The 17,486-nt window shown below is 34.5% G+C and overlaps 1 protein-coding gene across 2 annotated transcripts in view; it reads left to right on the top strand.

Annotated features, from left to right (window-relative positions):
- Positions 1 to 17,486, top strand: part of LOC125063799 (protein draper) — a 39,134-nt gene that overhangs the window by 12,020 nt on the left and 9,628 nt on the right. The window contains exons 3-13 of one of the 2 annotated variants that reach the window (XM_047670439.1): positions 5,562 to 5,857; positions 7,922 to 8,168; positions 9,194 to 9,325; positions 10,027 to 10,144; positions 10,881 to 11,092; positions 12,013 to 12,158; positions 12,750 to 12,900; positions 13,059 to 13,165; positions 13,908 to 14,069; positions 14,820 to 14,843; positions 16,962 to 17,168. In XM_047670439.1, the coding sequence (XP_047526395.1) occupies positions 5,562 to 5,857; positions 7,922 to 8,168; positions 9,194 to 9,325; positions 10,027 to 10,144; positions 10,881 to 11,092; positions 12,013 to 12,158; positions 12,750 to 12,900; positions 13,059 to 13,165; positions 13,908 to 14,069; positions 14,820 to 14,843; positions 16,962 to 17,168 (1,802 nt within the window). The remainder of the gene's footprint in view (positions 1 to 5,561; positions 5,858 to 7,921; positions 8,169 to 9,193; positions 9,326 to 10,026; positions 10,145 to 10,880; positions 11,093 to 12,012; positions 12,159 to 12,749; positions 12,901 to 13,058; positions 13,166 to 13,907; positions 14,070 to 14,819; positions 14,844 to 16,961; positions 17,169 to 17,486) is intronic. The other variant, XM_047670440.1, reaches the window with a different exon arrangement.

Raw genomic sequence — 17,486 nt, 5'->3', positions numbered from 1 at the left:
AAAAACAGGAAAACCGAACCGAAACTAACGAAAAACCTAAACCCACGTAATTACATTATAGTTTAGTGATGTAGTACTAAAATCCCTCCGACAGACTGGATTTCATTTTGTAACGTAAAGGATAACCCGAAACAACCACAGATCTTGTTTTATGTTCAATAAATTAATTATAATGTTAATTTAAATGCGTCGAAGTGTATTTACTGACCTTTTACACCACACTTATCGTTTTTCCTTTGATATAATAATTAATTCTTGCGTATTGATTGACGTGGCAATGATTCATTCGCATTATGTATTAAACGTAATATAAACTTGACTAAAATGCTAAAATTAAAATTTTAAAGTATTTTGAAAGTGGATTCTATCAAAAAAATTATAGTTTGAAAACAGGGCATTTAATTATTTTTAATCAAACCATGACTTTTAAATTTAATTCAAAATAATATTTTATTAAATCTGCTCCTTTTAAGAATATTTTCAACCAATCAAAATTGATGAAATCATCGTTGGTTGACGTCTCAGATTACAATTGTGTTTACATTTATAAGTGTTTATTGTTGGGGGAGCTGAGAGTCTATTGTTTTTGTCTCGTACAAATCATTCTTTCAGCACTTAAAATATTATCTTTCTTTTATGGTGATCAATCACCAAGTAATTTCTTTAAAAAATCCTTTACCTTTAAATTTCATTATATGGACTATCTAGTGCGGTGTTTCCCAACGTTTGGCCCACGCCCCACAGGGGGCAAATTGAATATTTATTGGTTATTTGAATTTCAATATATGTTATGATGTCTTATAAAAATAGAACACAAGAGCAGAGTGTCTTCCCTTTAATAGAGACTGTAAGTAGTGCTATTGGACATTTTCTTATGTAAAATATCCTTTTTAGTAAAGTTGGTTAGTCTTTAATTAATTATTAGTCTTAAGTTAGGCTAGATTGTAATATTACTCTAGGATCCCATCAGACCCTGACTTAATGATCGGACCACCTGGGAATGTTTTGTATTAGAGGCATTTCCGAGTCATCAAACCATAATGAGAAAATTCTTGATTATCATTGTAATACTTCAGTTATGTTACGTCAATGAAATTGGTTAAAATATTTTTTATTTAATAGAAGGCAAACGGGCAGGAGGCTCATCTGATGTCAAGTGATGCACATGGACACAAATTGCCAGAAGGCTCTCAAGTGCGGTGCCGGCCTTTTAAGAATTGGTACACTCTTTTCTTGAAGGACCCTAAATCGAATGGGTTTGGAAATACTTCAGTGGGCAGTTGGATCCACATAGTGGTGGTGCGCGGCAAAATCTTGAAAACAAAAGCATCCTTAAACCTCCTTCTTCTTTATTTTTATGTTACCTTCTTGATTTCTTTCGTTTTTCAATCTACTGGTTTTCAGCTCTGTAGTCCTATTAAGCGATACTAGAATTTCACAAATATTACGAATTTGTGGAACAAGAAATCAGAGCACAAATGCTTGTAGTTTCCTAGAATAGTTGCTGTAAATACTGAATGTTCTAGGAAGTGCTTTGTCTAATCCTTATTGTAGTAAAAACGGTTGAGTCAGACGTTGTCTCGCTTTTTGTTTGAATATTTAATTACATTCACAGCAAATAGGTTTTTGCATGTGAGTAATGCTGGAGCACGTTAGACCATTGTTTAACTATCTTAGCTATTCTTTTATGAAAACATTGCCGCATTAATGACTGGCAACGTATTTGAGAGCCTTGCAATTGGCAAATGGCTCTTCGAAACGGTGAACTGCGTGAACTGCTGGCTGCAGTTTGATAGTTTGCGAGTTACGGAGGGATTGAGTGTACGACCAACCGGGCTATAGAATATAAACCACTCCGTATATGGAAATTGTTTTCGTTTTTACAACAAACTCCCTAGCGAATTTAGAGAATTGTCACTAAATAAATTCAAAGCCCTCGTTAAACGTAAATTAATCAATAAAGCTTTTTGTAAATTTGACGAATCCTTAAATGATCCTAATCCTTGGGATTGATTTGCTTCTGTTCAAACAATTTGTATGACTCAAAACTTGGCGACTTAAAATAGTGGCGGAGAGTTTCTTGTCTTTTCTTCTTGCCCGCTCTACGCCCTTGACTTGAGAACTGGTAGTAAATGTAAATTTAAAATCAATTTAACATCTTTTCTGTTGACGTTCATAAGTGTACCTGGTTACCTATATGAATAAAGTTATTTTGAGTTTGAGTTTATGCTTATTTAGAGCCTTAAATTACTTTTGGCTCTAAAAAATATAATAAATATATTATTTATTTCTCATGACTGCTTACTTAGAAAAGTAATTATTTATTGCTTCATGTGTTGCATTGTGTTTTTTTCATATAACTGTAAGGCGTTTAAGCGAAGAGGCAAATAAATTAGATTAAAATTATGTGTTAACACTTTAGTCTTTAAACACATAGGGCGTCAATAAATTATTTTTTACTGTGGTGATGCGCGAACCAGCACATGTTTTCAAATGAAATCGCTGAACAATTTCCGTAATTTTGCACTACATATTTCCGGAAACTGTTATTATAGACGGCTAAGCATAGTTCTAGATATGTGTCATAACTGGCGTACATTTGTCATGTCGCTTCTAAGAGCGTGCGTATTATTACTATTATTATATATAATAGACGATAGAATAAGATTCAGAGATAAGACTAACAAAATGCCGTGTATAAAAAATGCATATGATTTTGAGATAAGGGAGTAACATAAAGCCACTTTAATTCCATACAATAAAAATTACAAAAATAGGTGTTAGTTTTGTTATTATACACTAGCGGAACTCTATCGAATTTAAAACCATTTTACAAAAACGTTCCATCGATCGCTTATTGTAAGTATTTAATGAGAAATGGATTGAAATATCCAGTAGTAAAAATTGGATTGTGTATAGAAACCGGCCGTTAGTCTACGTTATTGTTATTTCCATTACATGGACCCCATGCACTTTCCATTTGGATCTGTTCCTTACTTCCTCCATTCATTCAAATGATAGCTTTCGATATCAAGATCAGATAAGCTAGTGACTCGTAATCCTGAGGCAGTTCAAATACCGTGTGATTTATGATCAAAGAAGTAGTAGCCGCTGGAGTATCACTATAACTAGGTTCTTGCGGGATTCAGCTATCGCGTAACTACGATCGTTTCATGACGAGTTCTCAATGGGGTTTTCATTCATAGTGTGTATGTAGTTGGTTATTAGCATTGTGATTTACTGGCGATTCATTCTGACTCAGACGTATTTGTCAATGAGTTTCTAAGCTGTCTAGTTATCTTATGTGAACAGTTATATGCAGACTTTGGATACAAACACCGACCACACCATTATACACAACGTAAACCTACCTATAAAAAATATCGGTGACGCTACAACCTCTTTAGGTCTGGGCCTCAGATTTCTGAATCTGTTTCATGATCATTTTTAAATCTAATAGGCAAGTAGGTGATCAGCCTCCAGTGACTGACACACGCCATGGATTTTTTGGGTCTAAGGTAAGTCGGTTTCGTCACAATGTTTTCCTCCACGAGCGAATGTTAAATACGCACATATTAAAGTCCATTGGTGCACAACCGGGGAACGAACCTACGACCTCAGAGATGAGTTCTTCACCTAACGTCTTGTTCATCATAACGAGAAGATGTTCATCTTATACCAATTTTTAAAAAACTTTTTACGAACGATTCAAAACTTTATACATCCACTAACAGTCTTAAACAACACCTCAATCTGTCCTATGCTGAAACGGAAAATATTCTTATAGTGCAAGAATTGTTTAGTTATAAAGTGTTATGTAGAAATCATTGTCATGTACCGTTAACGTGTCGAAAGGAAGAGACTGGCTGCCCACGACAGAGAATCTTTGTGTACTTTTTACTTAAATTTCCTTTTTATATAATGAAGCTTTTCTATCATTCTTTCACGAGGATTAGCCAAGACAATGGGTTATATTATAAAGAGAAAGTTTTTTTATAAAGAGAAAAGATTTGTAGTTTATTTTTATTTTTAACGAATGTTTTAACCTCTGGACTGTAAAAAAATATTTCACTGTTACATTAACTTTTAGTAAAAACAATTGTTCGGTCATGCTAAGCTACGCTAAGCCATTTTCAATACCTACACTAGTAAATCAAATACCGAAACCATTAGAACGTAAAATCAAATAGTTATTGTTTTTTTTTTAAATTGTATATCGATAGATTTTCCTAGCGATATTACGTCAATACGTTAGCGAATACCTAACGAAACTATTGTAAAATTCGTGTAGAGTTTTCTTATCGAAACTACAACATATATTTTAATGCGTAAAAGTCGTTAAATCAGTTAGATTTTAATTTATGAATCATTTAAATATTGATAAGGGTATACAAGTTTCCATTATAGATACGAGTTGTTGCAAGGTCATCTAATTTGACCCCTCGCTTTAAATAATAACTTTGTATGATGTAGTATGATGAAATGAGAATTGTTGTCAAACTTATGGTGTAAATACTCAACCATACTATAAAGGCACCTTGCCTTTAAAATTTAATCACCTTCCCCTTGAAAGCATTACACGGCAGTGAACTATAACTTCTAGGAAGGTGATTAAATAGTTTGATAGCCATGGCGTAAAGATTTTTGAATACACTGCAGTGCAACAAGCAGGCACCCACAGCCGTATTGGATCCCTCGGCAATAAATATTTAACTAAAATATTTTAACTTTAAAACCATTAACCAAAAACACACGAGCATTAACCTTAACTTAAATGCCACACGTAACCGGCATAACACTAATCATATACATCCATCTAAAATAACCGAATACGGTCGCAAAAATAAAACCTATTTCGGAGCGAGTCTACAACAGCTTGCCTCCTGAGATACGGGAAATAGACCCGTTTTGAATACGCCTTCAAAGTTTTTTTGGTAGATGGACTCTAATCCAACAGCGTACGACGGTGGCGTGATAGTTTAATGAACGCCGGCTGCATGCACCAAAAAAAAAGCATGACTTATTGTCCCGTTACGCTCATTGTACGCTTGCGCCGTATCTATCTCTCTTCCACTCGATTGGCCTATGCCTATGCGTCGGAGGATTCTCTCCTTCTTTGTATCCATACAAAATAGTGATAGTTCAATAAAAAATATTTAATTTTATTTATAAAAGTATGCAATCGTTTCATCAATATTTTATTATGAGGTTGTTATGTTAAACTATCGTCCGTAAACCAACTTTACAGAAAACCATTTTTTTCTCATGTAGGTAACATGTATGTTTTTAATGTGAAACAACTTCTAAACCTAAACTATTTACCTGTATTCAATGTTATCTATCAATTCGACGTGCACTATTTTATCGTGCCTGTTTAGTTTATATTATAAGTTATATTCATATGCAACTAATGTTTTTGGGTTTGAAAGCCGAAAAACTAAATCTGTCTCTTTTTATACACTTAATATTATTTGACAGAAAGAGACGAAAGAGTACTTCAGCTAATTAGACTTTTGTTTCATTATGTGTTCTGTGGTAATCAGTATTATTATTAATTCCAGATACGTGACAACTATACGAGTGTCAGAACAACAACCATACCAAGTGAAGGAATACGCGTGGTGTCTCAACGTGCCACCAAGATGTACGAAATACAAAGTGATGTTCCGCCAAGTGTATAAAACCCAAACCCTGGTCAAACATAGACCGGTAGAGGAATGCTGTAAGGGCTATGCGCCTGATGTTCACGGGAAGCAGTGTGTGCCTGTGTGCGTGGACTCGTGTGTACACGGGAAGTGCGTCGCGCCTGACACATGTCTGTGTGAGCATGGATACGGGGGTCCCGCTTGTGATATATGTGAGTAGATATAAATATGTATATCTAATTAGAGATGGGTCGCTAACTCGAGCGCAGCATCCTACGCGTAACGTTAATAAATGTTTTTTTAATATTGGTTCAGTTATGTGAAGATTTTTAGGATGATTTTCAAACGTTCTTTCACCATTATAATGCTACATAATCCCTCGGTAACATTATTGTTATTAAAGCTTTATTATACGTTATATTAATTTTAAGTTTAAATATAAACTTAACTATTATTATATATTATATATTCTTAGTACAAGTGTTAGTATAAGTTCTAAAAAGGCTGTGTCCTATCCCTGACCTTGTTTATTCTGCATATCAATGATGTGTTGCAACTTAGCAACATTCCTTGTTATGCAGACGACAGCACTGGGGATACTCTTTACACTGGCCGGGCAGGTATTTCTCAGGCAGTTGTCGATGAGTACCGGAACAAATTGTGTCTGAAACTCTGCTACGTGGAGTTTCGCACTGGGGTAGACTAAATCTAGTCCAATTTAATCCCAAGAAGACACAAGTTTTAAAAACACCCTTTGTTGCTACTCCACCCTTCGAAGACACTCTCCCTAAAGCCACAGCCAGCATCGGGGTACTGAGCGGTGACATATTGAATGACGTTCAGTTTCGCGGTCATTTATAATTCCATTTCCATTAGTACATTTTGTTGTTTGAAGTGTCCATCATTTATCCCGAGCTCTTGATAGACCTGCCCATTTCTATTTACCGTACAGTGTGTAAGTTTTGTTTTGTTACGAATGCTTCTTCGTTCGGCGAGGTAGTACCCGAGTAAAATAGGCTGTTTTAACTTCCAATATATTAAAACAGCCGTGCGAATATTTTTCAAATAATGACTTGCGAAAATTATTTATTAAACACAGCTAAGAGCCACTATAATATTTTGTATAATCAAGCCCTGAGTAGTAAGTGTTGTCGTAAATAAACTAAGAATAGAGTTTAGAACCAAAGCAATATTTGCAAGCCAATAGCAGAATGATTACCGTACAAGCAAAAATATTTTCATTGTATTGAGTCTATTTTTGGCGAAACGGCAAACATTCCAATGTAAATAGTGTTAATTTGTTCCACATTCGCAACAAACGATTAATTGTTTTGTTGTTCCGGTAAAATTGTTTTTAAATAGAATTGTGGCGTTTTGAGTGGGTACGTTGTTATTTGAATCTTCGATTAAATCTACGACGGGAAAGTAATTTTTCGTTTACAAAACTATTCATGAATAATTTAACCTTCAAAAAGGGTAAGAATGTAAGCGAACATTACAACAGTGTTGGAATAGAGATGCTGTTCGTCTATTGTTTTATATCCTCACCCCCTGGTGAATATTTTTGACTATGGTAGTGTTGGCCTAGTGGCTTCAGCGTGTGACTCTCATACCTGAGGTCGTAGGTTCGATCCCGGCTGTGCACCAATGGACTTTCTTTCTATGCGCGCATTTAATATTTGCTCGAACGGTGAAGGAAAACATCGTGAGGAAACCGACATGTCAGGCACTGGAGGCTGATCACCTACTTGCCTATTAAATCTGAGGCCAAGAGCTAAAGTGAAGTGGTTGTAGCGCCACTGATTTAATTTTTTTAATGGTAGGTAGTAGAAGAACTAGTAGAAAAACAAAATAGTATTTTTCATAAAAAAATTGTAAGACATTTATTATCACCTTTTAAATATTTTCAGCCACGTCTTTTTTGAGCGATTCCCCGAATTTAATCATTTTAATTCGTACATATTGAGTATTATTATTAACTGTTACGTGACCAAGGGACCGTTCAAGTATTATTTATTTGCTTGAAAACGAAATGCATTTTCGAGGATTCCTACAAAATATTAATACGTTTATGCACTATTAAATTAAGGGCTTACTAATATTGAAAATCTAAAGCGCTAGTTTGTGCTAAAATTCTACTTAAATTGAATGATTAATTTTGTAGTGTTAATTCTATTTTGGAGAGGCTGTATAACATCACGCTATAGATGAATTAACTGGGATAAAACGGGAGTGCACAGGACCTTATATACTTATGATTATATACATATTTCCAGCCTGTCCAGATGGCAAATGGGGAAGACATTGCCAGAACGATTGTCGCTGTTTGAACGGCGGCACCTGTGAGCCCTTGACCGGCAATTGCGCGTGCGCAATGGGATGGCGTGGGGACGCATGTGAGAAGACCTGCGCACCGCCAACCTTTGGCGACAATTGCCAACAGACTTGCCAATGCAGGAATAATGCATCGTGTGACCCGGCGAGTGGCGCTTGCAAATGTTTGAATAGATTTGTTGGACCACTGTAAGTACTTGTGGCTTTTTACTAATAGATTTTCGTACAACATTTTTAAACCACTGCCAAAAGTCGTAAAGAACTATTACGACTGTTTTAATGTTTTCTCATTTTTGACTTCCTTGGGTGATGTACTATAACTGTAATTTTTTTCAGAATTTTTGCAAAAAAAAAAAAAAAACGCGAGGATGTCTTTGTTCTATGAAAATTATTTTGTGAACAATTTTAGTAATACTAATTTACCTACTTTTACTTTCCTAAAATATATAGCAAAAATTATAAAGATTGTATTAGTTTAGATTATAATTCTAACAAATAATCATAAAAGTTAATGCGATAGTTTAAGACCAAATAAAGAGTGGTAGTATTATATCTGAGTTTATTTCCGTGAAAAGACTGGTAATAAATTATTACGTAATCATTTCACCAAATCACCATCGTAATTCGCGGTTACTGTGTCGTCCGTTATGTTTAAACAGTGAAACAATCGTAACGTTTTTTCTCTTCAGTCTAATTTCTTAACTATTTAGTTTATTTACAACAATATTTAAATCGTCGAATCGGAAAAAAAGCTTTAATTTAACATTTATAATTATTGTATATGCAATGTAGTTAGTATCCTAGTAATAATAGCATTACCGTCTTTTATTTTTCCTGAACAAAATTTTGCTTTTACGACTTTGTTCCCCGGGGCAAGCGAAATATAATTTGCTATATGTATGAGTTATTATATAAATAGTAAGCAATTAATAAATAAAATTACTAAATAAAAAAAAATATTACATGAAATAAACTTTACTATATCTATTAATTTATAAGGAACTAAAAAATTATTAAATTAATATTGTCTTATTATTCTTGTTCGAAAAAAATTATAATTATATGTAAGTTCTATCGTCTGGTATACATGCCGCTAGTTGAACGGCGCTGTTTAGTAAAGAGACTATAGGCTGTTGATTGAAAGGCTAATTAACATGGCTGCGACATATACATCTAATTAGAAAAAAATATTTAAAATTGTATTTTAATTACAGTTGCGAAGAGGAATGCCCCAAAGATGGCCCATGCCCCGAGCGGTGTAAGTGCCAAAATGGGGGCAGATGTGACATCCTGACGGGAGAATGCGAGTGTCCTGCTGGATGGACCGGCGATGTTTGTGCCAACAGGTAGTTGTGTTAACCATTTTATAGGATTTAAAAGTTAATTTAATATAATTATTGCAGTAAAGAGAGCTTTACCCACACAGTAATTTATTTATAAAAGCTTGCCAACTCTCGGTACCGATACATAGTAAAAAAATTTTTTTTAAAAGATTTAATAAGAAAACATAATATACGATGAGATAATAAACAAAACAATTATATTATAAAAACTAAACGATTTTAAACTATGCAACAATATGATACTTAATATTGAATTCCTAAGTGAAAAATGTTGTATCTTATTAAGTTACAACTAATTTAGTTTCTTTATTGCTGTCTTTGTTAGTTACCAGTTAGCCTAGATCAAGGAGAAGATTTTTTTATGGGCATAGAAAGTTGTTTATATTTGAAAGAAAGAGAATCTTTATTATTATATAACAGGATATTTAAGTAAAATAAAGTGCACTAATCCCCCACACTAGGATTGTTGTTGGTAGGTCTCTTCCTTTTGACATTTATTTATTTACAGCCTATGCATGGCCAAATTTTAACTAAAAATAATATAAAACCTAATATTATACAACTAAATTATTTTACAAAATTGACAGAAAACCTTCTGCTATCAAATCACAGGATATTAAGTGAATGTATGTAATGTTTTGAAATATCAGTGAAAATTTTGTTTTTAATTTCAATCTTCTTTATAAATAAAAAACATATTTCAGATGCCCAACGGGAAGATGGGGAGAGAAATGCCAGAAAACCTGCAGTTGTGCTAATGGAGCTGGATGCCATCATGTCACGGGACAGTGCCAGTGTGAGGCCGGCTTTACGGGCGATAAGGTAATATTTAAATAAAAACATATTTTTATGTTTCTTATTAAATTTGTTTAAGACGATTTCAGACGGACTGAAACTACCACTGACTATGAGGCTAGGATTTTTTTTGGATATTGTGGCCTTCAGTTGAGGTTTATAAAAACAGCGTACTCCTCACAAAGGCCGTCAACGCATCTACTTACAAAATGCAGTCTTTTATGGGCCTTATATGCCTCACCTATTTCTTAAAAATTATATCTAAAGTACTCTTTCAAATCGTGTTTACGCTGCGATGAAAGGAGACATTCAAAACGGTACAATTGGACTATTTTTTTATGTAATAGGAGGCTCATCTGATGTTAAGTGCCGCCGCCCATGGACACTCAAATTGCCAGAAGGCTCGCAAGTGTCGGCCTTTCTAGAATAGGTACGCTTTTTCTTGTAGGAACCTAAGTCGAATTGGTTCGGAAACTTACTTTTCGAACTCTCACAGCGGTTTTCGCAGCGACGGTCGCGCTCAAATCTGTCGTGAGGCAGTCATTTTACGATTTGGCATTCTGATAAGGAGGGAACTTGTAGTTTATTATTTATCAGAATTCCGAATCGCAGGGGTGGTTCCACAAACTGGTGGGGCGCGGCAGAAACTGCCTTAAAAAACACTCAGTTGTGGAACGACGAACTCTCCTCAGAACGTGAATTAGAACACGCTTATCTCAGGAATGTCCAAATATGTATCATTAAAGTTATCTTTTATCCACAGTGCCTAGAAGCGTGTTCGCTCGGCACGTACGGCGTGGACTGTGCGGGCACGTGCACGTGTCAGCACGGGGGTGAATGTTCGCCCCGGGACGGCTCGTGCACGTGCAAGCCCGGCTGGAGGGGCGACTGGTGCGAGAGGCGCGCCTGCCCTGACGGTCTTTGGGGCTCACGCTGCGACCACCAGTGCGAGTGCAACCCACACACCACTGATATGTGAGTATTGCCTTTGAATCTTAGACTTATTGGAAATTGAATTTGTTTTTTTTATTATAAATTTTGCAAAAGACTGACAATTTAGAAAGGAAGGACATTTTTATTGGACTCAGAAATTCGTTAAATTAAGAGTTGAAAGTGAAAATGTAAGAATCAGTTATTCATTTTAAAAAAAACCGCTGTTGTTATCTCTGATCCAATCATAGACGTGTTATAAAAATGATACAATATTCACTGATTTTTAATAAACTGGATCACTTCTAAGTCCACTCTGACCCAACAGACAAGAGATCAGAAAGTCAAGAGTCAAAATTTTTATATATTTCATAAATAATGTTTAGAATTTAAATACATAATCCCATCTTATAACTCTTTCTTTCTCGAATCCTTTAAGGTATCTGCAGTGAGGCTATGGAATTCATTTCCCGTTCTATCCGCTTAGGTTCTTCTCTTTCTTCTTTTAAATCTATACCTTTACATCATATATCTAACTTTCGTGCTAATTGATCTGAAACTGATCTAAAATCATCGTGATTCATGGGCACTTTTTCTTTTTCACGTGTCCTTTTTGAATTTTCCTGTTCACTGTTTACAATGTTTTATTTATTTTTTTATTTACTTTTGTCAAAATATCTATGTCTTATGTATTTTTGCACTTCTTGCGCTTACTTTATCAATTTTTTTCTCACAGTGTTTGCCTGGAAGAGATCGCTCGAAAGCGATAAGGCCAGTTGCCCTTCTTTTTATTTAATTATGTCAATTGTATTATATTTCTGTATGCAACGAAGTGTTAATAAATCATCAATCATAAAAGGCAACATCGAAAAAAATGCACTACCATTTTCTCATACGGAACTTTACGGCTCACTGAATTTGGTGGATTTTGTGATAGTTTGTGGATAAAAATGGGGACTTTATAGGTGTGACCCGTGGACCGGTGCCTGCGAATGCGCAGCCGGTTGGGACGGTGAAGCTTGTTCGAGACAATGTCCGTTCTATATGTACGGCAAAGGATGCCGCTCTAATTGCAGATGCGAGAATGGCGCCCTCTGTTCGCCTATTAATGGTAATTTTTGTATATTCATTATTTTGCATGTTTGTTGTAATTTTTTGTGAGCCCTTTTATAGGTATAACTTAGTTAAATGTTAAGAAATATTTTTTTTATTGATTTTTTTCTTTCGTTAATGTTTGAACCTTTTTGTACATATTGTACATTTTATCTTGCTATATCTTTTTTGTTATAAACAATTTATGTTAGCTGTAGGATTATGAAATATTTAAATAAATATTGCTCCATTACCTGCTAAGCGATTTTTTAGATTTATTTAAATTTTTATTTATTTACGATTTTAATGTTGAGGGTAGTCTGTAGCCTAGTTGCACTTGTTTTTTTTTTAATTTTACTTAGATTTTTTCCTAAAAATGATAAACTATAGTCGATATCAGAACATTTTTGTTTTGATATATCAAGTACCAAGATAAAACTAAAAAAGTCATACAATTTCCTAAATAATTAATGTACGTGTAGTGAACGTGAAATTGATCATTATTAATTATTCTTAAATCTAACCTGATCATTTTTGAAATAATTCTATTTTATGAAGTAGCTAACCAATTAATGTAATGATCAATTCAAAATTCATAAAACCCCTATAGGCTCCTGTCTTTGTCCGCCTGGTTACCGTGGCGTGCACTGTGGCGAAGCCTGTCCATACCCACTGTACGGCGACAACTGTGCGGACACTTGCCAGTGTATGAACAACGCTACTTGTTCCCACGAAACGGGACAGTGTAACTGCCCACCCGGGTAAGTTTTACTTCATTTTTGGTCCTTCGAGCCGGACCATTTAAAATTCCTGCAAAACGTTAAATGTTCAGTGTTTATATCTAGTTTAAATAAACAATTTACGACTCATAGAAAATTCACTTAAATTTGGATTTGGTATATTCATATTTTATTTTTAGATTTGATGGACTGAAATGTGATAGACCGTGTGATGGAAAAACCTTCGGTCTTGGTTGTCGTCAGCGCTGTGAATGCGACAACGATGCACCATGTGATCCTGTTACTGGTAAATGCTTTAATGCTTTTTTATCGTTTAATTACTCCTTCTTGTATAGACTTTGTCCAAGTAGTATACTTGATTCTTTGGTAAGTGCAATAAGTACTATTTGTTTATAAAACATATCTTTATATCGTCAGTGTAGAATGATAGCCTCATATGTCAAAAAACCATTTATTTTTCATTGTTAGATTCTTATATCATTTAACTGGTATAATCTAATAAAGTAAGTACTTATTTATGTTATTAATAAATAAGTCTTTTTAGCATCCAAAACTGTGAACAAAAACACATATAATATTATTTTAACGAACATTGACAAAATGAAACATTTTTTTCGTTTCCTGTAATGTTTGGTTCTCTGGACATACGAGATTATCATTCTACAGCGACGATATGTATTTTTGTAATTCCATTTCAAATTTATTAAATACGGTAATACTGCAAATTTTTTAAGGTAATCCATGAAATAATTGCACACCCATATGACCCATGGACATTCCATGGGCGGCGGTATTCCCTAACATCTGGTGAGCCTCCTGCCCGTTTGCCGTTGTTGTTCTATAAAAAAAAAGTTTACAGATAATTAATTTATGCTTGGCATCGGCAACTTGCTCGACGAATTCTTAGTTTAGAGACCCTTGTCTAGTTAGAGTAATTTGAAATCTAAAAAAAAAGAAAATAGAAAATAAGTGGTACACAACTAGTAAATTATTTTTCAATTTTTTTAATATAAAATATTTAAATGTAGGTGAATGTGTTTGCGGGCCGGGTTACGAAGGACCAAAATGTTCGCGTCGCTGCCGTTCGGGTTTCTATGGAGCGAATTGCTCCCTCGAGTGTTCGTGCTCACCTCACTCGCGTGGATGCCATCACGTCACCGGACAGTGCATATGCGAGACTACTTGGCGAGGTATGAGTACTACATTCTAGAATATTTAGATCCTAGAATTTATAGATTCATAACTTTTGCGATTTGCTAGTTTTTCATGTCTCATTTAAAGTATGATAATAAATTAGTGATTTTCTTTTTAAATTTGTCATTTGTATGTCATTGCCGACATATATGCTATTACATTAACATCCAGCTATATGAGGCCATTCAAGTATTACGTAAGCTTTATAGGAGATAGGGAGGGTCTTTGATTTTCTTATTTGGTGATTACGTCAACACTAATTATTTAATTTTTTACATATTACCTACACATTGTCTATGCTTGAAAACAAAATGCATTTTCGACGTTTCGTACAAAAAATTAATACGTTTATGTACTATTATGAGAGCTTTGCTTACTTTTGCTGACAAGAGGAGGGGAGGGGGATAAATTGCCGTAAATATGCTTACTTGAACGGCCTATCTTATACATTATGAAATGGAGTCTGGTCGCCCTCTCTGTCTTTCTAGATTATTTATGGATTTTTGTAAATTTTGCTAAAATACGCGAAATTCTCGCAAGTGGAGGGTAGTTTGAGATAAAAATATATCATAATTTTGTAGTACCCACTTTTTACAACTCACTTTTCCAATACACCATGCGAAATAGAAAGTGACAAAAAGAAGCTTTGTGTGCTTTAAATATATAAAAAAAAATTATAACTTTCCATGGCATAGTCTATTACATCATTAATATAACCATTAAAAATCATTGATATGCACCTCTAGGTCTCACTAGGAAGATAATTTTAGGTATGTATATATATGTAGGTAATAATAGCTATTGTATTTGCATTAAAAGCACTTGCTTCCTGAAGTTAGTGAATTATAACGCTATAAATCCTGGTTTGTTGGTAAGATTTGATTTTTTTTGTGTATGAGAAGGCAAACGGGAAAGCTTACTTGATGCTAAGTGATACCGCCGCCCATGAAATCATATTGCCAGAAGGCTCATGTGCGTAAAGGCCTTTTAAGAATTGGTAGTCTCTTTTCTTGAAGTACCCTAAGTCGAATTGGTTCGGTAACATCAGTGGAGAAATGCTCAGTTGTGCAACCACGGACGTCAAAGTGAAACGGATAATAATAATAATACATTTTGTTTGCCTCTTAGCAATATTGAATTTAGCGGGCTTACATGCTGCAGCATGGCCATAGGGATTTAGAATCCATGCATAGAAAATATACAAAAACATACACTACCTACTATGCCTAAACTAAAGTTATAGACAAAATAAAACTAAAGCATTATTGAATGTGGGTGTGTAAATATGTGTAAGGGTGTGTGAAAGAATTTAATTAAAGGATGCGCAGGAGTTTTTATAGGTCATTCGCTAAATTTATAGAAAACTCTTTTATAGATATGTTCAAGAATACGATTTCGTTTGATATCTGCAGCAATGTTACAAACGAAGAAATTCAGACGAATAAATTGAAAATTACCAAATTTAAAGATTTTAATATCAAAAATTTAATACAAAGACAGTCGAATTTGAAATCCCATAAACAATGTTTATCTTTGAAAATTCCATATGAAGTCAAGTTACGAGATGTGTATGAAGTTGTTTATAAAGCGATAAGAAGGATTCAAGCGTCGAAATTTAAATCTGTCATTGCGCTTGTGGATTCTTCGGGTTTAAATGCGAAAACCAAAATATCTCTGGCCGTCATGCACTATGGTTAAATGGATTAATGAATAATAAAAAGTATAATGTTTTTTATTACACGTTTAAAACAAATTGCTAGAATGTTTTGTGTAACTTATTAAATTAATAAATAAAATAAATCAGTGGCTTTTCATGATCATTTGTTAATCTAATAACCAAGTATACTCTGATTTTTAATTCCGTAGAATTCTGACAGCTATCATTTTTTGACATGTCAGAGATTACAAACCTTTTTGGCGGGGCACAGTTTTCAATTTCAATATGAGTCAACATCTGACTTATTAAGTCCGGTGCTGCGGTGCTCAATATTAAAAGTGGTTACGGCGACTGATAATTATGTCCCTTTTCATCACAAACAGAAAAAAACGCACAAGTAAAGATAACATTTTGTTTAAAGGTTTACTAAACCTGGAATTGGTAGGCCGTGATGCCAACAAAAAAAAGTATTTAAAGTTAATTCGATATTCACAATATTAAAATATTTGTTATTTTTGTATTAGGTAAATAAATAAATATTTTTTTGTATTAAGTAAATATTAAGATTTACCTTTTTGTCGGTAAAACTTAAAAAAATACGTAGCATTTTATTTTATTGCCCTAAAATTTGTCCCTTTTTCGGTGGAGAAGTTTGTTAGTAGCAACATTTATGACATGTCAGAATTCTACGGAATTAAAAATTATAGGTGATCAGCCTCCTTTGCTTGACACACGTTGTCGACTTATAAATAAATTTATTAATGACAGAAATAGGTTGTGACAAATTTCATCTATCGCTAGTCCACAATAGGGAGTCCCTGTGTTGTGGGTAAAAAAGTTGACTGATTGACTGACCTCTGCGAAAACAGCCTCTGCACTGTCTTTCGGGCGTAAAAAAATATTTGTATTAAGGAGACAATGGCCATAATATTGTTTTGATATTAGTTCTGTTGTGTTGTGGGTAGATAACAATTATTCCGTGGTGCATGTGTAAAACAGTTTTTGACAAAAAGTAGGTTTAGTGTTACAACTAATCAATCACAAGTCGTGTAAGACATTGAGTATACTTGAATGTGTGAGTGTGTAAATCGGTGTGTGTGTGTGAGAGAGTATGTATTTGAGCGTGTAGATTAATAACAACGAAAATACAATTTAATATGAAAATTAACATATATAACTGTAAGGATATATTAAGTAGTTACTCATATATATTATTTAAATATAATAATAGGTGTGAGTTGCGAAACCCAATGCCCCGAAGGCCGATTCGGGGACCAATGCAACGAGCGATGTTCGTGTGCCAACAATTCCTCGTGTGACGCGTCAACCGGGAGATGCGTGTGCGCAGCCGGTTGGCAAGGAGATTCCTGTGACCAGCCCTGTCCGCCCGGACGTTATGGCGTTGGTTGTGCCCAATTGTGTCCTATGCAACAGGATGGTAAGTTTATTATTTAATTGGACTTATTACTTCCATGCTTAGGTCAAACATGTTAAACGTTCAAATAGAGAACAGTAACCATTTACAGGACATTAAAATATTGACGGCCCTTAAATATTTTAAGGATATTTCTGGAGTTTTCGCCCGGGCCCGGCGGGAGACGTTGAGTCCCTTTTTAGGAAAGAGAGATTTTGACATTCCCCTGATTTCCCTGCCTACCTTCTCGGCCACAGGTCTGCCTGTCCGCGGTCCAGTTAGACTGCTATGAAGGGTTCCTATAAAAATTAATACAGAACATTAACATTGTCGTCCCTTATT

This window comes from Pieris napi, chromosome 3 (assembly GCF_905475465.1).
Source record: "Pieris napi chromosome 3, ilPieNapi1.2, whole genome shotgun sequence".
Classification (NCBI taxonomy): domain Eukaryota; kingdom Metazoa; phylum Arthropoda; class Insecta; order Lepidoptera; family Pieridae; genus Pieris; species Pieris napi.
Note: the sequence above shows the minus strand (reverse complement) of the source record. Positions and strands in the feature narration are given on the sequence as shown.